The sequence below is a fragment of the Cololabis saira genome, chromosome 6, assembly GCF_033807715.1.
Source record: "Cololabis saira isolate AMF1-May2022 chromosome 6, fColSai1.1, whole genome shotgun sequence".
Taxonomy (NCBI): domain Eukaryota; kingdom Metazoa; phylum Chordata; class Actinopteri; order Beloniformes; family Belonidae; genus Cololabis; species Cololabis saira.
The window spans coordinates 33,416,387-33,439,256 of record NC_084592.1 but is presented as its reverse complement, the minus strand read 5'-3'; the positions used below and the strand labels follow the sequence as shown (position 1 = coordinate 33,439,256).

The window sequence follows — 22,870 nt, the reverse complement described above, 5'->3', positions numbered from 1 at the left end:
GACTTTTTTCTCGACATTTCGACTTTTTTTCTCGACATTCCAGCTTTTTTCTCAACATTTTGACTTTTTTCTTGACATTCCAGCTTTTTTCTCAACATTTTGACTTTTTTCTTGACATTTCGACTTTTTTCCCAAAATTTTGACTTTTTTTTCAACATTTCGACTTTTTTCTTGACATTTCGACTTTTTTCTCAAGATTGTACTTCAAAATTAATCTTGACATTTCGCCTTTTTTCTCGACATTTCGACTTTTTTCTCGAAGTGCATAATGAAAAAAAAAATCTTCCCCAAGTATAACTTGGGGAAGATTTTTAGAAAAATGCAGCATGTGTTGTCTTCATTCTAAGGCTGATACAAGACTTCATTTTTCATTCATTGCGGCTCCAGACATATTCGTTTTTTGTGTTTTTGGTCCAATATGGCTCTTTCAACATTTTGGGTTGCCGACCCCTGGTGTAGGCTATCCGAAATTTAAAAAAAAAAAAGAAAAAAAAGTTTTTCTTATAGTTTTTCATAAAGCTCACTATTGTTTGAGTCTAGCACCTGAAAATACTGGCACTCTTTACCCCTATAATGCCATTTTTAATTCTTCAACACGCAAATGAAGCCACAGCATCAACCCCTGCTAATTTCATCTATAAATGGGATTTTTTATCAGTTTGGTTGGAACCCTTACATGTCTGCTGGATGAGCGTGGTGGGTTCACTCTCGCCGTTCTCCGTCACAGTGATGATGCTGATGTTGTAGTCGATGCCAGGTTCCAGTCCGTAAACTGTGTAATGACCCGTGGTTGGCAAGACTAAATCTTGAAAAATTGGGATGCTCTCGCCGGCTGCGACCACGGTGACCCTGTAACCGGTGATAGCTGTGGTGTTGAACGGTGACCAGCGGAGACTAATGGTGGAGTCAGTTACGTCCCCAAAGCTGAGGTCTGTCAACTGGGGCACTTCTGCATGGGTGGGAAAAAGAAAAGAGAAAAACACAAACACCAAAACAAACACAGAGGCAAAGACGGACAGAAAGCAAAGGGTTTGGACGCAAAGACAGACAGGAGACACCAAAGAAGCAGTGGTTAGGCACAGTAATGGGTAAGGTCCACTTCCAACAGCTTGACATATTCAAAATATCCCACTGATGGAAGAGCTAATATGTCTGCTTCTCATTAATTGCTATCCAATGAGATTATTCAATCAAATGGCTTCATTGAACGCTATTAATAGACTCCACAGATCATGAAGCATTAGTAGTGCAGGAACCACTTTCCACCAACTTGAACCGCGTGCTGGTATTGGGCGGGTTCAACTTTGGAACGTTGTAATAACGATTTGCTTTCACATAAAAATCAAAGTCACGCCATCATGTCATGACTTCTATTCCCATGGTGGATGTATAACCTTTGTTTTCAGCAGTATTCATAAACACTAGCAAATTATACTGCAGCACTCAGTGTTTACAGATGAAGATGCAAAAATTAAATTAAAAAAAAAACATTGTGAATCCTGCCTTATGCCAAGTATTAGACAACATTCACAAACACCAACTGCTCATTTTAACATATAAAACATTGCTTCTCTGCTACTGTTTCCAATGAAATTCAATATTGAGCAACTTTATTTTCTGAGCAGGATAGTGAAATACAAGAGGCTACAGATCTTTTTTTTTTATTGTTAGTCAAAATGTTTTATTCAGACTGCTGCATATTTCCTTCCCTCATCAAATGCATACACATTACCACTTGTGATTCCTGCACTTCAGTCAGTAACTGCTCTGCAACTTTCCAGTCTTTTAGATGGTAGTACCCATTCTTTGTTCATTTGTTTTTGTTAGTTTCTTCCCCCCTACCAGAGTAAAGCTGTGCTTTTATCAGTCACATATGTGACTTAACAAGGGTAGTCACAATGTTTTGGTAGCTCATGACCCCCCACCCTCTAGCCCCTGAGATAAGTGATTCTTGCATCCATCCTAGCAGAGTTTAAGAGCTAGACTAGAACCAGGTTTGCCTGGTTCTGAAACAAACAAAAACACAGTTCCACATTAGGAACTCGCTCTGAACCAGCACTGGAATCATTTTGATGGAAAAGGTCCAACTATCTAGCAGCTGCTGCCAAATGAACGGCAGCTGTACTAGTAGTGCGCGTTACCTGTTGAAAGTGACATTCAGTGTTTTGAAATGTAAACTTTCAACATTGTGTTATTTTGAAAATTGTGAATGCAGATCACAGCACACTCTTACTTTTTCACACAAACTACAGAAATTATTCCAACCGTCAGCACACACTTAGAGAACCTTTACATGGACTTCAAATGTATGCATACATATTTTTTATCTGGTTTCATCAGGTTGAATGTACACAGCAAACTTCCAGAGGCCCACATGAGCCCGCACACCCAACCCCCTCCAAAGTAGCTCAGGAAACTTAAACCCACCTGGAGTGATGATAGTTGTTGTTGGAGCGCTCTCCATATCATCCTTAACAGTGACAACGCTGACATTGTACTCCACACCTGGACTGAGGTTCTCCAGGGTGCAGGAGTTCTGCCCCGCCTCCACAAATTCCTCCACACTGTTTCCTTGTTGTCCATTGGTGGGCCTGCACATCACTCTGTAGCCTGTAATGTCTTGAATAAAGCAAAGAGTACGATGTCAGGACGGAGAGGTATAGACATCCAGAAGTTGTTTCAAATAAAAGAAAATAAACATAATCTCAGGGGAATATGTAATTTTAAAAAACAACATGTACGAACAAACATCAAAACCCATTGTGTATCAGTGAAGGGAGTCAATTTGTGGAACAACTGTAAAGACGAAATGAAATCATGCAAATCACTAAGTAAGTTTAAACAAATCTTTAAAAACACTACTCTGTATGGATACAAAACGGAAATGGACACATGAACTGACAGCCAATCACCAAAGTGCCTTGCTCAGCTGAACCACTTTTTCTTTTCTTTTATGCTTTTCTTTTAGAAGTTGTGTGAAACGGTAAAAACAGAACATTAGAAGGGGTAGGACCAGAAAAGTTTTTTGAAACTTCATCCTACACCCTTTCAAATAGGAAATATTTATTTACATATAGATTTGTCTCTTTAATTTGCTTTGTTTTGCTTATGGTTTTCTTTGTTGTTCTTTGTTTTGTTTTTTTTCCTCGGTATATACATTTTATGTATTCTGAATATTTAGTTTTTGTTTTAACCTGTTTGAATAAATAAATAAATGAAAAATGAAATGAATGAAATAGAAAGTTGACAGAATGATAATTTGGGTTATTAACCATATATTTATACTGCAGACGTGTCACTGTCTTTACCTGGGGTACTGGTTCCACTCCACTGGACTAATAGATCACCAGTGTCTGGGTTGGATTCCAGATTCAGATCAGTAGGAGGAGACAGTTCTGGACATGAAGGAAAAATGGGTAAAAAGGGTAAGACGGATAAATAAATAAAAGAACTGAAACAAAGTAGCAAAGAACCAAGCTGCAGGGGATTTACTGCGTACTTACGTGTGACCACAGTGCGTGTGATTGGCGTTCCTTGCGCCTGGCCATTTATAACTGGCTGGACGCTGTACATGTACTCTACTCCAGGAGTCAGACCAGATACGTAAATACTTCCCGAGTCAGAGGTCACATCTCTTGGAGCTTCCCCGCCCTGACTAGGGCGCACCGTCAGCTGAAAGATGAACAGCACAGTCATGGGTCGAGGTTATGGGAGCCAAAAGACGGAGGTCAGCATTTTCCTGAGAACCTTGAAACCAGTGGTACTTTGTCAGCTCTGGTGTAACATCTCGCAAACAATCACATGCTTTGCTGAGGTTGAGGCAGATATCCATCCTCCACAAGAACAGTTCTGCTTCAGGTTTCTTACTCTTAGTACCAAGTTGTTCCTCTCCAGTGTTGCAATACAAATAAAGTACGTTGAATTAAACTTTTAAGATACCTTCAATTAGGGCTGGGCGATATATCGAGATTTTAATATATATCGATATATTTTCAAACGCGATATGGTACGAGACAATATCGTTTATATCGATTTAAATTTTTTTTTTTTTAATTTTGATATAGCTTATTTTGTGACAAATTGACTTGAATGTTTTATTTGAGATTTGCACAAATGTTTTGTTATTTGCACAACTGTCAACCTCAGTGGAAAAGTCTGCCTGTTACTGTCTACATTGTATTAATTGCACAGTGTATTTTAATTTAATTGTTATGCAGGAAAGGGATATTTGTTTTATTTTATTCAAGAAGCATTTTATTCTATATATGCAGGCAGTTTATTTTTATTTCATTTGTTAAATACATTTTGATATTGTGCAGACCTCTGTTAATAAAGGTACCTGTGTGACATTTGGCCCGAGGCTTTGTATTAAAACTGACTGTTTTTTTAAGGGTTTGCCTCAGAAAAAAATGAAGCTAACAGAGATGCTATGCTATAATGCTTTGGGGGAAACCCCAATTATGGCACAGAAAAAATATCGAGATATATATCGAGTATCGCCATTCAGCTAGAAAATATCGAGATATGACTTTTGGTCCATATCGCCCAGCCCTACCTTCAATGAACCTTAAATAACTAGACTTCTTTTTCAATAGGAAAAAAAAAAAAAAGGTAATTCTTGAATTTAAGGGAAATCACAAGATCCCATACCTGCTTTAAAGAGACATACCAAGACACAGTTGATAGATATATTTGCAGATGGCAAGACATAAAATATACCTTGTATTCAACACGAGGAACTGGAGTCCAAGAAATGATTATGGAGGTGTCAGTCACATCAGTGTTGAACTGAGGAGCATTGCCCATTGGTGGGTCTGGAAAAACAACACAGAGGAGTCGTGCTCTTATCAGATTTAGTTTACCATCATGCAGGAAAAAACTAAAAATAAGCTTTCGACACTGGCTTAAAAATAAAACAATTTGCAAGCCTCTTCAAAATGACCACATGTATTTTAAGGTTGTTGATGCATCAACACTTACTTGTGGTAAACACAGCACTCTCTCCTACACTCAGCGTGTTATCCTGCTCCGCGTACAGCGTGGCGGTGTACTCTGTATCTGGCTGCAGGTTCAAGAGGGTGTAGTGAGATAGGAGGCCAGGCAGACGCAGCTGTTTGGGGTTGGAGCCCTCAATGGTGAGGAAGAGACGGTAACCAGTGATTTTGGCACGGGGCGCAAACCAATGTATCACTGCGCTCTCGTCTGTCACGTTGGTGAAATGGATGTCAGTGGGAGCATCTGGCTCTAAAAGACAGAAGTTAGGCAATACCGTTAGATGTGGAGCAGTTTGGTTCCTAAAAGTGGGAAGATCTGTTTTGCATTGCACTCTAGTCACTTTAAGTACTGATGTTTAAACTCCATAGCCCCATAGCTTAATGTTTACACTTGCAAACACTGTCAAAATGGCCTTCTGGAGTTCAAACTGAGCATCAGAATGAAGAAGACAGGTGGTATCTTTACCTTAAAGGGGACCTATTATAAAAAACACATTTTTTCTTGCTTTAACTTATATAAAGTGGTCTCCCCTCAGCCTGCCAACTCAGAGAAGGAGGAAAGCAACCAAATTCTGCAGTGTCTGTACAGCCGCCCGGATGAGCCATCCAGGCGTAGAATGGCATCTACAAGCCGTTCAGATTCTGCTCCGTCGTTACGCAACGACGGGCGCGATTTACATAGGTTGGCCTCCGATGCGTGAAACCACGCCCACAACTAACTCTGCCGGCCAGAGCTTCTGCCATTTTTTCGTAGCGGTGTATCGCGTCATTCAGGCAGCCAATCAGCACAGAGCCTCATTATCATAGCCCCGCCCACTCAGAATACTGGATAAATAATGAGGTTAGAGACTGGGAAGCTGCAGACATGGCTCAGAGGCTGGATTTCTAATTTAAAAACAATCAAAAGCTTGTTTTTAAGACATGCAAGGCCTGTTTAAAAGAGGTATTAGATGACATAATAGGTCCCCTTTAAGAAGATACTGGTATACTGGGAGTTTCAAATAACCATGTCTAAGGTTTACAATTCATTTTTCAAAACAGAAAATATCTTCTCTGAAATTTCTCTGGACAACAATACCTTATTGGTGCCAGTGGTCAGAGGAAAGGGGTCAGATTGCCTTGCGATAACAAAAAGGCAACAGCAACTCAAACAACCCCTTGTTACCACTTTGCTATGAAGAAGATCATCTCTGAACACATTGAGTTTTGACGTAGATGGTTTATAGCAGCAGGGAGAAAAAAAACACACTGGTTCCCACTTTATCAGCTAAGAACAAGAAACTGAGGTGCCTCTTCACATGAGCCTATCACAACTGGAGAATACTTGTGCTCAACACAAGCAAAAGGTTGTTTGGTCTGATGAGTCCAATTCTGTTGCAACATGTGGATGGTAGGGTCAGAAATTGGCGTCACATGGATTTATCCTGCTTTGTACTGACAATTCTGGCTGCTGAGGGTGGAGTAATGGTGTGGGGGATATTTCCTCAGTACACTTTGTCCCCTAGTGCCTAATGTGAATCATTAAATGCCCCAGCATACAAGAATATCTATATCCCTTGATGGCCTCTATCCTCCATGCTACTCCCAGCAGGAAATGTTATGTTTGCAATGTTACAAAGTGTTCTTTTGAACATGACAATAAGATCACTGTGCTCAAATGGCGCCAACTGTATGACATCTCCTCAATATGGACCATCATCATAAAGAAAGTTTCTAGCACCTTGTTAATTCTCCGTTACAAAGAATCAAGTCCGTAAAAAAGGGTCCAACCTGGTACAGGCAAGTGTGCAGTAAAGGCCAACACAAATACGTATACGGTGTGCTGCGCACGCAGAGGGACATGAGATCGTCTACATACATACATACATACATCATGTTATACAAGTGATCTTGTCAGTCTTCGATTCATAATACAACATGACTAATACCCAATCCTGCCAATTTCATAGTCAACTCTTTGTCAAAGATAAATGCCATGACCCACAAAGAGCCCCGATCAACATGCCAACATGGATTATAGCCCAAATCCACTGAGGAATTCAGGTTTCGTCTGACTGCATCTTTATGGGGTCAATTGTTAAATTAACTAGAATAAGCTGTCCACAGAAGACATTTTTTTTTTTTAAATTATCCTCACCATACTACTTCATAATATCTTGAACATCCCGCAACAATTTTTTGGACTGTATTTAATCTCTTCCCTCTGATGCCATTTCATAGCATGAATGACTAAAAGCCTCTTATAATAAGATTAGATGAGTACAACTTTTGGTGACAATGATAATTAAGACGCACTCTGTCATAATTACTCCTAAGAACCAAATCTTGCGTTTTCTTTATTCATGTACTCACTAGTGCTTTGCTCCCCAATAAGTGGTAAACTCTCCTCTCCGTTGTGGATGGTGTAGACGTTGAAGCGGTACATTGTGCCCGGCTCCAGGTGAGTCACTTCAATGTAGGAGTTCTGACTGACGGGTAGCGTCATCTCTTTGCGGGGAGCACCGGTCTCCTCAACAGGGAGCACAGTGACCCGATAGCCGGAGACATCAGTGCCCGGGCCGGTCCAGGTCAGGACTATTTTCTTATCAGATACTTCAAAGAACCGCAGGTCAGTTGGGGAAACCACTTCAACCTCTGGAAAGGGAAAGACAAAAAGGTTGCATATGTTACCAAATTGTAAAGTCTGTAAATCTCCATTTACAAGAAAGAACTTGGACAGTTTATTATGGGCGACAAAAGTGTGCTATTCCTGAATGAAACGGTGAGGAAACCAGGTAAAAACATGTAGTTTGAAGACCATTAAATCAGCACAAAGCAATTATTCTGCAATCTGTAGCTCAGTAAGTCCCAGGGGTGGAAAGTAACAAATTAAATTTACTCACGTTACTGTAATTGAGTACTTTTTATGAGTAATTTGTAATTTTCTAAGTAGTTTTTGAAATATGTAATTTTTACTTTTACTCAAGTACATTTTGACCCAAGTATTTTACTTTGCTACATTAGAACCCCCTCACGTTACTGAGTACAAAATGTATGGTGAAAATCTTGTGGGCATTTCATTTTGGTTTATTGTGAATAGCAGGATCCTGCGGGCATTGGGCACTTTATTTTGTGTTTGAATACTTTGATTCTGGTTTTAGTGTTGTTGGTTGGACAATATGACTGAAAATAGTTTGCACTTTACAGTACAGGTTGTGACTGTCCTTTTTCTCCTGTTCTGCGGAAGTAAGAGGATCATGTTACTGAGCTCAGCTGAGCTTTTACAAGTGTGGATGTTAAATTAATTAAATTAATACTTTAATATGCCTCAAAGTTAATTAAAACAACTTGTGCTGGATTTGATTCGTGACTCATCCTTTTTTTGCATTAAATAACTGAAAGTAACTTTTACTCAAATTACATTTTAAATGAAGTACTTTTGTACTTTTACTCGAGTACATTTTTAGATGAGTACTTTTACTTTTACTTTGAGTACGATTTAAGCAAAGTAAAGATACTTTTACTCAATTACAATTTTTCAGTACTTTTTCCACCTCTGGTAAGTTCCCCATATGTGAGGTTATCTTGCTTATATGACACTGAGATTAGTTTGGTCTCTTGTTTGAGCCCTTTTCTTGATGTCTCATCCGTTATTTCTTTCCTGAGTTTCTTAGTCACCACTGCGATATGGAATTGCCCTGTTAGCTAGTGTCATCACTGCTAAAGTGTGATGCCAAAGGTACTTTGGCTCGTTTTTGTCTTTAGGAAGGAAACATGGAGAACAAGACAATTCTTCCTAAAAAGCAATCAAACACTTCTTCAAATAAAACTGAAATTGATATTTCAATTTGACAGAAAGTCTTTTTTGTTGCATTTGTGTCTTTCAGTGGAAACATGCAGCTTAGTAATTCTAACCTAACATGTGAACAATGCTTTCGTAAAAAAAAAAAAAAATCACATCTGTAAAAAAGTGTCTTAGTATCCAAGTCACTTACTAGCCAACTTAACAGTTCTTTTCCAACTGTCATTATTAATAAAATTCAAATGATTAATTTAAAGGCTCATATCACATATCTTGCAGGACTATCTGGAAATTCATAGCTGTCTTATTTTTTGTATATTTTCATACATGCATGGTTGTAAGTCAATGACTGCACAGATGGCAGAACAAAAGAAGAGCTGGACAGAGGGCAACGAAAGGGCACCCAAAGATTTAAGTTCTGAAGGATATAAGAAGAAAAACAAAGTTGAAAAATGAAAAGGAAAGATCAAGATAATTAACGCAAGATGTGTGACCGTCTAACCTTTCATCACTCCAGACTCCAAAGCTCCAAAACAAATTTACTACAGTACAATGCTTTGCTTCGGATAGAAAATTAGTTTTTGCTGGGCAGAACCTGTAATTTCAGGCTGAATCTCATGACTACAGCCTTTCAATGAAAAATAAATAAACAAAGCTACATAATTTTTCACTCCTGACTCAAAATGGCAAACCCAATCAGACGCAGCTGACCTTTTTCCCATGCTGGTATCATAGAATCACATGATTATACTATGTTGAAAGGGTTAATCTTTGCGTCAAAAGGTGACAGCACACACAAGGAGGTCATGCTTCTTTAGGTCTCGCACAAACAAGCATTCCCAAACCTCCCCAACATCTGCACGACTGGCCCAACAGCATGTTCGACTTGGCAGACTAATAAGTTTTACATAACTGTAGTCAAGCAGAATAAAAGCAGAGCAGCTGTGAACTCAGTGACTTCACTTTTCATTGGAAAACTTCATACTACTAGTACTCAGAATTGTAAACTCCTACTAACGACACTAAATAGGTCAGAAAATAATTTGCAAGTCGGATCCCGTATGATGTCACATTTACAGTATCTGAGCAACCCGAGAGCCTGTATGTGCTGATACATTTCTCTCTACTCTGGTGCAATTGTACTTAAATAGTTCATGATTAGATCACGTGACATTTTTGTGGTTAAGATCTTTGTAATCAGGGTGTTTTCAGTCATCACACTTCTTTTGTACAAAAAACAAGTGCATTTGGGTTCAGCAGGTTAAATGTGAAGAAAAAGCAAACTTGAAATAACTCTTCTCCGTAAGACTTTGCTTAATTCCTGCCCCATCTCACTACCAACCCTGACTTCTGAGCATACAAGCTTACTGAGTGCAGCCTGTCTCTGTCACGATAACAGTTTACCATTTACCTGGCAGTGGCTCTCCTGGGGTGTTGACCTGGAAAAAGATAGGTTCGCTCTCAAGATTTTCTTCTACTGAATAGATGGAGATGTTGTAAGACCTCCCAGGCATCAGGTCACTGAGTGTCACAGACGTTGCTGTATCCGGGAGATTCAGCTCTGTGCTTTCACCTTCTATGGATGGCGTGTAGACAACACGATACCCTGAAAGGAGAGAAAACATGTGTTTGTGAAGGCGGATGGGGGGTTCAAAGACCAGCAGAGGTGTAACCAGTACTCGAGTTGTAAAAAAAAAATCAGGGGGGATGGTTGATTTTATCATATGGGGACAGATAATTTGTGCTGATTACAAATAATATAATATATTACAAATAATAGCAGTGACCAAAACACCTGCAGAATTACTGCAGGAATGACATAGCAGCAGTTAAATGCAGCCTTCTGTAAGCTTTAAATATCCACTGGGCTTACATCAAATACATCAAAACACAACAATAAAAAACAGTTTTCTGAACTTATCAATATGACTCTGTCCTTCACAGGATAAGTAAAATGGATCACTGCAAAAACTCAACATCTTAACAAGAATATTTGTCTTATTTCTAGTTAAAATGTCTCATTTTAGTAAAAAAATCTCATTACACTTAAAACAAGACTCATCACTGGAAAAAACAACAATTTTCACCTGTTTCAAGTAGATTTTCAATTGAAATAAGTAGGAAAATCTGCCAGTGGAACAAGATGTTATTGCTTGTAATGAGAAGATAAATCTTGTCCCACTGGCAGATTTTCCTACTTATTTCAATTGAAAATTTACTTGAAACAGGTGAAAATTGTCAAATAAGTTATTTTTCTGGTGTTATTTTTCTGGTGATGACTCTAAATGTTGAAATAGCAGTAAAACCACATTCATTGATGAAATGACATAAGGGATGGAAAGAGGGGATGGCAGTTTTACAGGGGGGATGATTTGGACTGTTTTTATTTCAGGGGTGATGCCATCCCCCCTCAACTCCAGTACTGGGTGTAACTGACATACCAGTGATTGGAGCCAGTGGTTTGTCCCAGCTGATCACAATGGAGGTTTCTCCAACCTCCTCCACTTCATGCTCCTTGGGAGCATCGGGGGCTGTGGAACAAATCAGACGAGATGTGTTAAAGTAAACATTTATTTGATTTTTATCATGCGTCTCCCTGGCACACATATACTTTGTGCCTCTGAAGATAATGCAAAAACTGCCATAATTGTAATCTGTAAAACATTTGTCAACTCACCAGTTGTTTGGAAAGTATTGAGAATAAGGTTATCCTCGCCATCTGTAACCTCAAAGACATTCACATTGTATGTCCTTCCAGGCAGAAGCTCATTGATGTTGACTGAGGACGCCGTATGGGGAAGGTCTGGCAAGAAAAATCACGTAAATGACTTTAAATTAGGAATGGGCGATATTTTACCGTTCACGATAAACCGTCAAAAAATTCCTCACGATAAGAATTTGTCATCTCGCGGTAAAAACGATAAATTCCCCTTGATGAAGTTTTTGTGTAAAGCTGATTTTTGGAAGGAAGGAAGGAAGGAAGGAAGGAAGGAAGGAAGGAAGGAAGGAAGGAAGGAAGGAAGGAAGGAAGGAAGAAAGAAAGAAAGAAAGAAAGAAAGAAAGAAAGAAAGAAAGAAAGAAAGAAAGAAAGAAAGAAAGAAAGAAAGAAAGAAAGAAAGAAAGAAAGAAAGAAAGAAAGAAAGAAAGAAAGAAAGAAAGAAAGAAAGAAAGAAAGAAAGAAAGAAAGAAGGATAAATTCTCGTTGATGACGTTTTTGTGTAACAAACATGGCGGATCTGAGAGTGAGTTAGATTTATAGTTACAAAGATGGAGTTGAATTGGTATTTTTTTATCGTCATTTTTATCGTTATCGGGATAAATGCCAGAAATGATCGTGATACATTTTTTAGTCCATACCGCCCATCCCTACTTTAAATGACTGTAAATGACCACGAATACTAGAACAAGTACAAGTGCTGATCAGGGGCGTCCAACCCAATTCAAAACATTTGCAACCTTCAACGATAACCCCGCATGGATGAAATGGAGAGGGAAAAACCTTTTTTCCATCCACTTTAACAACCAGGACATGAGCCAAAACTTTAATTTACTAAATCCAGTTTGATTGGCTGTTTGCCATTTTTTCAAGTCAGCTAATTGATATTTCTGGTGCTGCCTACATCTGAAGTCTCTTTTGCCAAGTTATAGATTTGTATCCCAATTGGTTCATCAAATAGACAAGTATGGCTTGTAGCTTCCCTTATGGATCAAGCTTCATGAACTTAGGCACACTTTCAAAAAATTGTTTGGTGGCAAAACTGTAATGGCAGAAATTTCTGTTAAATGATAATAACCATAATAATAACAACAATAATAATAATACTGTAATTAGTGGTCCATTAGGCACACCACATTATAAGGCGCGATATCAATGAACGGGTCTATTTTCTTATATAGGACGCACTGGGTTATAAGGTGCACGATAAAACATATATAAGCGAAACTGGTAAGTCAAACTTTTATTCAACTCATTCACAATAACTTAGTTGTAACTAATACAGAAAAATACACTCACATTTTAAATCATTCGTCTTCCACAAATCCACCAATAAAAAGTGGCGGAGGTAAGAGTCGTACTACGTCCTGTTCTCTGATTGGTTCATCACCTGAAGTTAGTGTGAGGTGGGAACACTGTTGTATTCCAACATTTGGTTATAACTGGATTATGATATAGATTTGACAATTTGGTTTACTCTAAAAACCTAACGTTGGCTTGACGTCTAACTATAGTAAGGTAACATTGACTAGATGTTGGATGATGGTTGCTTGCCAGCACTACAGAATTAGTTATCTATCTTGTCTGACGTTGCAACCCGTATCCAACCAAGGACCGACTTTAATGTGTCAGCTGAATGGTCCGACAACCAATCAAGCGGAGCGGCTTCATCGCTACCAAAGTCGCACTAAAACATTTTAAGAGATTTTTGAGTGCGGTGTATGACATAAAACTGGTTCAAGGTTAGTAAACTCAACAAAATTCATACATAAGGCGCCCCGGATTATGGGGCGCAGTGCCGATTTTTGAGATTATTAAGGATTTTAAATTCGCCTTAAGGCTCAGTTATGCTTCTGCGTCAAAATGGCGCCGTGCCTACAGCGTGTGGTTTGGATCGACGCAGAGGACACGCCGTCACCTGCGCCGTCTCTGACGTGCACCTCCTGAAAATTGTAACTACGTGTCGAGGAGACGCCGACCACACGCAGACCGAGAGGGCTGTGATTGGTTCGTTTGAAAGCGAAGCATTTCTGGTTTCCGGTTTGAATCAGTAGTGAACTTCCAGGGCTCTTTTCTTCGTTTATGTGTGATTTTTTTTGTTTTTGTTCTTTGCACAATAGTTGTCCTTATTTCTTTGATTTACTGTGACCGGAAAAAGTCGGATAAACCATTCAGAAAAAGATCGCTAACTAGTGGCCGCGGGGGGTACTGCACCGCGACCAAATGGAGAGACGGAGAAGTCTGAAGGGTTCAGCACGGCGTCACGGCTGCGGCGTGTGCTCTGCGTTGGTGTGACGCAGAACCATAACTGAGCCTTTATCGTGCGGAAAATACTGTAGCCTAATGATGATGTTTATTATGATTATTGTTATTATTTTTATCACCCAGGAACTTTGCTGCTTCGAGCCCTAGATATTAGCGGTTTTAATGAAGTGCAAAAGTCAAACTGCAAATGTGCATTTCTGCACTTACCGAGAACGATGGGCTGTCCTGTCCCCTGTCCCTGCTCCATGAGCTCATACTCCACCCTGAATCCAGAAACTGTGTCAGATGCAGAAACCCAGGAGATGACAAAGCTGCTGGAAGTGATTTCTGTCACTGATTCTGAGGTGTCCACCGTAGACGGAGGTGGGGTTGTCTCGCCCTGGGATGTAGCCACTGCAGGGGAAAAGGAAGTTGGAAATGGAATCTGTCTTGTGAAAAGGACAGGGTTTTCTGATTTCAATACCAGCCGACGTCGATATCTGGGCTTGATCGCAACTTACATGATCCATAATTAGTAGTGAAGTCAAAACGTGTGATCTCTCTGCGTCCGAATCGCAGCACGCTGATCAGCTGACCCTCATAGGTGATGCCCGGCTTCAGACCAGAGATGGTGTAGAAGTTAAGATGGCCAGGAATGTTCACCTCCCTCCATGCGGTGTGTGTGTCTTTCTGCGGTTAGATTTGAGGATGCTTCAGAGTTCACAACTGAATGAGCAATACGCTGAAATCACTGGAGTAACGAGACATGTCTTTGTTGTACGTTGTACGGAAAACTCACCACTCTCCATTTAAGGATGTACTGGGTGATGTGAGCAGATGATGGCGCATTCCACTGAATGGGATGGGAGTTGGGCTGGTTTCCAGATTCAGTTATGATTACCTGAACAGGGCGATAGCCACCTGTGGAAAAAAAGAAAGCACAGACGGGAGTTAAGAGAGACTGCACTTTTAAAGTCAAGCCATTTTCATGACATGAACAGTCAATTAAGTAAAATCATATCTACAAGCTCAGAAACAAAAGATCTATCGTAAAGCAAATAGGTTACACCCACTTTACGTAACGCAGCATCAGTTTGCAGTTATTTTTCCTCAAACAAGAAGACAAGCAGAGTGGGAAAAAAATAAAACTAACAAGTCCCTGTGAGATTCCAGCACAGATTTCCATTGCTGGAGGGGAGAAACTTAGCCACCTTGTTCTACTTCACTGTGTTTTCTAATCTTGCCTTTCCTCTTGAAAATGCAAATTTAAAGTGGAAATATTGTTGATAATCAGAGTGAACGTGACACTTGCAAGAAAACAGAATTCCCAAAGCATTTCCAACATCTAATCTCTGCTAGGTTCTTCCAATTCGAAAACTATACTTTGTTAAACTAAAGATGTCATCATCCAACTTGCTGTGTGTTGTTGTGTTTCATTATTAGCAAATGGATAGTCAGTAATTCTGGAGGAAAAATTATACATGTACATGGGTCTTTATAACCATCTTTTGGCTCTCTATCTCTTACTTTATCATATTCAGTTTCTGAAAAAACTCCTTGGGCTTTGCAAAACAACCCCTTAAACATCCACCCAATAAGTGTAATGCAATATAACTAAACTGAACTGCAATGAACCAAATAAAATTAAGTTGTGTACAAGGCACTGAATCTAGCAACCAATAACCGTCTGGAATAGGTGCTGGGAAGTAAAAACAAGCACACTGGTAAAGATGCTGTGACAAAGTCATATCTGGCAAAAGAGCCACAGGCAAACAGTAAACAAATCCCAAGTAAGGAGGAGGGAGAAGACAAGTGAAGGAAAAGAACTCAAAGTGGAGATCACAAGATTTGTACAAGCAGCAGTGAATCCGCTACAGCAGATCTGAACACAAGCAGAGATTGTGAGGATGGATTTTAGAGAAATAGCTATTCAATATCTGAGACTGAAAACAAAGAAGAAAAAAATAACATTAAAACAATAGAAAAAAAAAAATTAATTAAAGATTGTAATACACCCCCACAAATGTATGCATGCCCTACCATTAAGGCAAACCGTATGTATCATGGAAATGCATGAGTGGCCAAATGAAAGAGACCTAACGGCTGCCTGGAAAAATCATGCAGAACCATGATCAGAAAAAAAAAAGAAACATTTGGAAACAATGAATAAATGTGAGTAAGAAACCAGTACAACATTACTAGACTTAAGTTACGGTGCAGGAAAAGGACTTTTTTACTGAAATAACTCTGGGTTTCATGGCTTAATTTGAATTCTCACTTAATTAAACTACACAACATTAACAGCTGCCACAGCCAGTCAGGGAACATTAGTGGACGTCTTGAGAAACTTTCCAGTTGTGAGGTCTGTTGGTCATTAAAACATTTGACATCACGGTGGATAGATCCACAGTCTGCATTACAGAAAAATAATAAATAGATCAGACTCAAGTGTCCAAATTTACCCAAGACTGCAAAGAGTGCACAAGTTGACTTTTAACAGGTTGACAGATGCAAGAGCAGAGATAATATGTGTAGTGGCAAAACTTGCAGCTGTGTGGTTTTTAAAAGATATTCAAAAAGGGTATCAAGTCTTCTTCTCCATGTGGCAAGCAGACCCCTGATATAAGCTGTGCTGATAGAAACTGGTTGCTTTCATAAAGTAGTGAGGTTTTCTAACCACGTTTCCAAATAGCAGACCTATAATCAAAGTTTCTGAGCAAGTGGCTCGGTTAACCAGAAGTTGCGAGCAGATACACAAACCTCAAAAACAATCTGGGACCAATTACTACCTATTACAGACCCACATGCCACTAGTGAGGGTAAGCGTTGCATAGGATCATATGTGGGAGGGGCATGAAAAAAAAAAAGATTTCCTACATGTTCACTTGCACATAGACACAACACCCTTTCTCCACACTCAGACAGACTGGTGGTGATAAGGAGCACAGTGAAAGGATGTAATAATGGAAGTCTTTCAAGACTAAAAAAAAATCCCCAAAACATTAAATTAGATCACAGACAAGGGGAGGAAATTAAGATACCAGATAGCAGACAAAAGAAAAACATTTTTTTAAGATAGTATCAAAGTCAAAGTGCTCAATTTCAGGCCTGTGAAAAACTTGGGTTTCCCATTTTTACTTTTTATGGTGTTTTCCTGAGTAAGACAAACTGAACTTTAGTCTGGATCTCATGTTGCCCTTAAATCTTTGTATGCTGTGTGTTGTACACTGGAGCGTGTGCGCACGCGCACACACACACAGCAAGTTCACAGATGGTTGTTATTATGGCCACTTGTGGCAGAGAAGTGCCCTACATTTTGTTTCTCCGTTCAACCTGCTGCAGCAAACAAGTAACAGTTTAAAACGTATTTAACGTAAGACCCAGCGAACCAGGCACCATTTAAACTTGTTCAACTTTCTGGCCTCACCTGGAACTATCATATTCATGTACAGGTATGCCAAGTACCAAATGCATATATAAAAAAAAGAAATTGTGTGTGTGTGTGTGTGTATATATATATATATATATATATATATATATATATATATATATACATACACACACACACACACACACACGCACACACACATGCATACATACAGAAAGAAAACAAATATTTAAAATAAAGTCGCAGTTATACCACCTGATCAAAAGAAATTGGATAACTTAACCATAAGGGATAGGTAATAACGTGCAGTGATCCATGAGTTACCGGTAGCTCTAAATGATGCTGGCTTGCGTTGCTTATTCACTTCTCCCTTCATTCCCTGCAGTTTATACAAGACTGAAGTGAGCTCATCAGCAGAGACAATTTTTAGACACTACCAGCGTAATTTTGTCAGTGTTTTTCATCGTGTCACTGCAAATAGTAAAGACGTAAAGGATGACTGCTGGTTAATGCAGTGATCATCAGCTGTAGGCTACAATACTTTTTGGGATGCACTGAGGGCACTACATGGTGTATAACAGTTTGCACTATGGAGACAGCACTTGGAAAGAAAAAAAAATACTACTCACACTGTAGTGAGTTTGGGTGATTTCAGACACAGCTGTAAACTTTCCAACATGAGATTCACTCGCTAACACCACTGTTGAGCACTAACACATTACAAGTATTACTTTTTCCATGTAACAAGTAGTTTTAACTAATTCCTACCAGCATCTTAGTTATAACATTACTGTTACTCTGAAATGAAAAGGCTCATTTCAGTTCTGTATGAAGTTTCCAAAAGTAGTCATGAAACATATGGAAGCACAGCCACACACAGCAGCAGCCAGCGAGTTAGCGAAACAGAAATACTTACATACACCGAGTGGAAATTGCCTGTACTTTTAATTAATCAAGAATTCAAAGTACCCAGAATTTGCACTTTTTCAAATGCAAATTATGTGAAAATTGATAGCTTCCACACCATATAGCCGACTTCTATAGAAAAGGCACTCAAGAAAATCTTTAAAGGGCTAATATATCTTCACAACGCCCAATATCTAGGGTGCCAACAATAACTGTTCTCTCAAGGTGAATAACAGATTAACTTAAGCACCAGGGGAAGCTGCTCTGGCATGCAAAAACCTATGAGGGAAACATACCTGTGATATAATGGCCATTGCTGATGATGGAGCATACTTTCAATATGTGTTTAAAAGCTACAAGCCTGTTAATTTGTAGATTAAAAATGTATAACTACAATTATAAAAATCAGTGTGTAGTTTCAGGCAATGAGCCCTATTTGCTTGGGAGCAGTACTGTCTGTAGAACTAGTTGTTTCCAGAATAACTTTGACTGAAAAGAGCTATTCTTGTAACACACATTATTACAAATTATTCATACTTCAAAGAATATATTAACTCTTTACAAATAAGAGCTTCAGTTGGACTTTTACAGGCACGCATGCAGCCGGTCATTTTGAAGAGAAAACCAGCGATTGTATTCTCTCTCTGGTACAGTGGAAAGTAATACAACAAATTATGTAGAGTAATAAAATGCCATAATATTAATATATCTTTTAGTTTGCACCCACAAACTGAACTGCAGATGTTCAGATATACTTGTAAGAAATAGATGTACATGGGCCTTTTCTACACAGTCATGACCTGCAGTGTTATGGTCCAGCTGTAGCAACAACACAGGGGATGTTCTGCATGCTGGCAGGAACAAAGGCTCAGCGATGAGGGTGCGCTCATAAAAGAGGACACTGCAACTCCCTCCCCTCGCCGTCTGTTTCACATCAAAGTTAAGGGCCTCATTTTCAAGGTGACTTCAACAAACTATTTTTCCAAGTTGAGGCCCACATCCGGAAGTTCGCAATCTTGGAAAAGGATGCTGCTGAAATTGACAAGGTCGCAATAAAAGACCCAAGTCAAAATGATAGTCTGCATGACTGTCTTGCGACGTACTCACTGAGGTCTGATACTCCAAAAAGCGCCTATGAGCCATCATGGGGCTGGGCGATATATCGAGATTTTAATATATATCGATATATTTTCAAACACGATATGGTACGAGACAATATCGTTTATATCGATTTAAAAAAAATAAAAAATAAAAATCTTTTTTTTTTCTTTTTTTTACATTTTTTTTTTATGATTTTGATATAACTTATTTTGTGACAAATTGACTTGAATGTTTTATTTGAGATTTGCACAAATGTTTTGTTATTTGCACAACTGTCAACCTCAGTGGAAAAGTCTGCCTGCTACTGTCTACATTGTATTAATTACAGTGTATTTTAATTTAATTGTTATGCAGGAAAGGGATATTTGTTTTATTTTATTCAAGAAGCATTTTTATTCTATATATGCAGGCAGTTTATTTTTATTTCATTTGTTTTATACATTTTGATATTGTGCAGACCTCTGTTAATAAAAGAACCTGTGTGACATTTGGCACGAGGCTTTGTATTAAAACGGACTGTTTTTTTAAGGGTTTGCCTCAGAAAAAAATGAAGCTAACAGAGATGCTATGCTATAATGCTTTGGGGGAAACCCCAATTAAGGCACAGAAAAAATATCGAGATATATATCGAGTATCGCCATTTAGCTAGAAAATATCGAGATATGACTTTTGGTCCATATCGCCCAGCCCTACGTCTTATAGTGTCAAGACACAGCTCAATGTTAAAAATGCATATCTTACCAGAGTACGACTGCTGAGGTTCACAGCTGAGCTCTCCAACGCCATTGCCATTGCAGTAGCACTTGTACATAATTCCATGGATGACTTTATCCCAAGACTCCCCAATCTGATGGAAAGCTCTCGTCTCTGGTTCCTGGCACTGGTCTAAAAGCAGACATGCAACGTCAGGTCAGAGTAAAGAGAATCAGGACATAAATGAATGTAATTATACATTTGAGAATGATAGACCCACCAATGGCATCGCACTTCCAGCGGCCACGGCTCTGTCCAAAGCAGGTGCAGTTCATCGTGTATCCCTCCTCGTGTTGTTTGGTGAAGGTCTGGTTGACATCATAGGTCAGACCATCAACAGTACACTGGTCTGCAAGACACACGGACAGAGCTTTATGCCAGTTTCATGTTTTAAGGAGCTGGAGTCAGCTGCCACACCCCCCACATCTCCTGCGAGTCTCTTCTGAAATCAGTGTTATAGGCAGGACTGCACACGAGCCGGTACTCCAGGGCCAGTCTACTGCATGTTTTAGATGTCTCCTTGCAGCAACACACCTGATTCTGATCACTGGTCGTCATCAATGTCTACACAACTCTGTTGTAGGAATGGGCGATATTTTACCGTTCACGATATACCGTCAAAAAAATTCCTCACGATAAGAATTTGTCATGACGCGGTAAAAACGATAAATTCCCGTTGATGATGTTTTTGTGTAAAACTGATTTTTGGAAGGAAGGAAGGAAGAAAAGAGGAAGGGAAGAAGGAAGGAGAGAGCAGGAGGAAAGAAGGAAGGAAGGAAGGAAGGAAGGAAGGAAGGAAGGAAGGAAGGAAGGAAAGGGGAGAAGGAAGGGAGAAAAGAGGAAGGGAAGAAGGAAGGAAAGAGCAGGAGGAAAGGAGGAAGGAAGGAAGGAAGGAAGGAAGGAAGGAAGGAAGGAAGGAAGGAAGGAAGGAAAGGGGAGAAGGAAGGGAGAAAAGAGGAAGGGAAGAAGGAAGGAAAGAGCAGGAGGAAGGAAGGAAGGAAACAAGGAAAGAAGGAAGGAAGGGAGAAAAGAGGAAGGGAAGAAGGAAGGAGAGAGCAGGAGGAAGGAAGGAAGGAATGAAGGAAGGAGAGAGCAGGAGGAAAGAAGGAAGGAAGGAAGGAAGGAAGGAAGGAAGAAAGAAAGAGAGAAAGAAAGAAAGAAAGAAAGATCCCCGTTGATGACAAACATGGCGGATCTGAGAGCGAGATAGATTCATAGTTAAAAAGGTGGAGTTGTATTGGTATTTTTTTATCATCATTTTTATCGTTATCGGGATAAATGCCAGAAATAATCGTGATACATTTTTTAGTCCATACCGCCCATCCCTACTCTGTTGGTGACACAGCCTTGTCTATCAGGGTTGTGTTGAGGCAGGGAAACATCTAAAACGTGCAGTAGACTGGCCCTCTAGTACTGGTTATAGGTATGAACTACACACTTGAGATACACTGCAACTGCAGTAGGATGTGAAACTAGAACAGATAAAGACGGGGGAGCTGTATAATTATGTCTTGATCTAATTTCCCAGTAGTCTGACGTCAAAGGACCTGGAAATCTGACTGGTTCACTGAAAGAGATTTTTTTTTTTTTCGGATTAAGGTGGCCTCAAACAATCAGTCAAGATTATGTAGACTTTCTCTATATTTTGCATTTGAGAACTGTGTAAATGTCAATGTACTCCTGTACTACCAGTGCAGCTAAGGCTATACAAAGTCCAGGTGTGCAGGTTCAAGCTTGGCTTTTTTGTAGGTGAGTGATTAAATCAAACGTGCCCTTCCACCTCATCACTCAGCAAATTCCAATATTAGAGGGTAATTATGTCACGTGATGGCTTCAGCTCTCCATGTCTTTTCTTTCTCCGGTATTCTATTTTGTCTGTTCCACACAAACATACCTTTCAGCTGAGAGTAGGCAACGCAGCTCCATTCTCCTCGGCCATTGCCGACGCAGGTACACCTCATCATGTGACCTAGCACGTCGTGTCGTTTGTCCCACTGGTCACCTACGTGGTACATCACCCCTTCACTTGCTGTGCATACCTCTTCATGAGCTAGGAGTCACACACAGATTAGAAGGAAGAAAAGAAAAACTTTACTGAAGCACATATTTCAGGATCTTGATTCCCGCTGATTCTGTAAATTATGACTTTTGCTCCTGCTTTTGTCTATTTAATGCAGTTGAATGGCTTGATTCTGAAGAAATCTTAACAGTAATGGCAAAACTGTAGGGAACTTGCAGCACAAAGCTTCCACGCAGAGCCACTTCACACATATTCAAAGAGACATTTCACTGGAAGTTTCCCCTCAACGATCACTGACTTCAGCCTGTAATTATCACAGCATGCAGAGGACACAACCATCATAAACACCTGTGTCCATAGGAAACAAAATTTGATTAGAAGTTGAAAACAGCTGTTTTGTGTGGTTGTGTGTTTGAATAACTGTGTGTGTTCACCATATGTTCCCAGTTAATTAAAAGTGTATTCAGTTTTTTATCAGAGAGAGAAAGCTTGAAAATGTGGGTGGGGCAAGCAGAGACCTGTATTTATACACAACTTATTCATGTATGCAACAGAAAAGTTGATGGCACGCTGGCCGTATGTAGTGCAGGATGTAGCCTCTTCTCTTTACTCAGTGTAAAGGAATTCAGAAAAGAGCAGAACTTGCAATGAACCCTGAACACAAAACGAGGCATTTATTTTTACAGACTATTATTTGTCACAAGTAGAATGCCTGATATAGTATCATAGCTGCACAACAGGTGAAAAAACAGAAAGAAATGATATGAAGATCTGGATGAACTTGTGCCGCCGTCTGGAGAGGGACTTCTTAGAGGTAGAAACCTTGTTTCTCAATCGGCCCTTCGAGGCTGAATAAAGAATAAATAGAATAAAATAAAAAAAAAGGCAAAACTGCAGTCCAGATAGACTTGTTGAGTTTCTTTTAAAAACAAAGCCTTTAAACACTAGTAAGAATTTCCGTTTTTGA

At 39.4% G+C, this 22,870-nt stretch overlaps 1 protein-coding gene across 2 annotated transcripts in view; it reads right to left on the bottom strand.

Annotated features, from left to right (window-relative positions):
* Window positions 1-22,870, bottom strand: part of fn1a (fibronectin 1a) — a 55,881-nt gene that overhangs the window by 20,903 nt on the left and 12,108 nt on the right. For both annotated transcript variants that reach the window (XM_061723986.1, XM_061723987.1), the window contains exons 10-25: window positions 21,778-21,933; window positions 20,104-20,232; window positions 19,872-20,015; window positions 14,535-14,656; window positions 14,257-14,425; window positions 13,964-14,149; window positions 11,453-11,578; window positions 11,217-11,306; window positions 10,187-10,381; window positions 7,347-7,628; window positions 4,981-5,244; window positions 4,720-4,814; window positions 3,504-3,672; window positions 3,309-3,395; window positions 2,428-2,619; window positions 677-949 (exon numbers count right to left, since the gene is read on the bottom strand). In XM_061723986.1, the coding sequence (XP_061579970.1) occupies window positions 677-949; window positions 2,428-2,619; window positions 3,309-3,395; window positions 3,504-3,672; window positions 4,720-4,814; window positions 4,981-5,244; window positions 7,347-7,628; window positions 10,187-10,381; window positions 11,217-11,306; window positions 11,453-11,578; window positions 13,964-14,149; window positions 14,257-14,425; window positions 14,535-14,656; window positions 19,872-20,015; window positions 20,104-20,232; window positions 21,778-21,933 (2,679 nt within the window). The remainder of the gene's footprint in view (window positions 1-676; window positions 950-2,427; window positions 2,620-3,308; window positions 3,396-3,503; window positions 3,673-4,719; window positions 4,815-4,980; window positions 5,245-7,346; window positions 7,629-10,186; window positions 10,382-11,216; window positions 11,307-11,452; window positions 11,579-13,963; window positions 14,150-14,256; window positions 14,426-14,534; window positions 14,657-19,871; window positions 20,016-20,103; window positions 20,233-21,777; window positions 21,934-22,870) is intronic.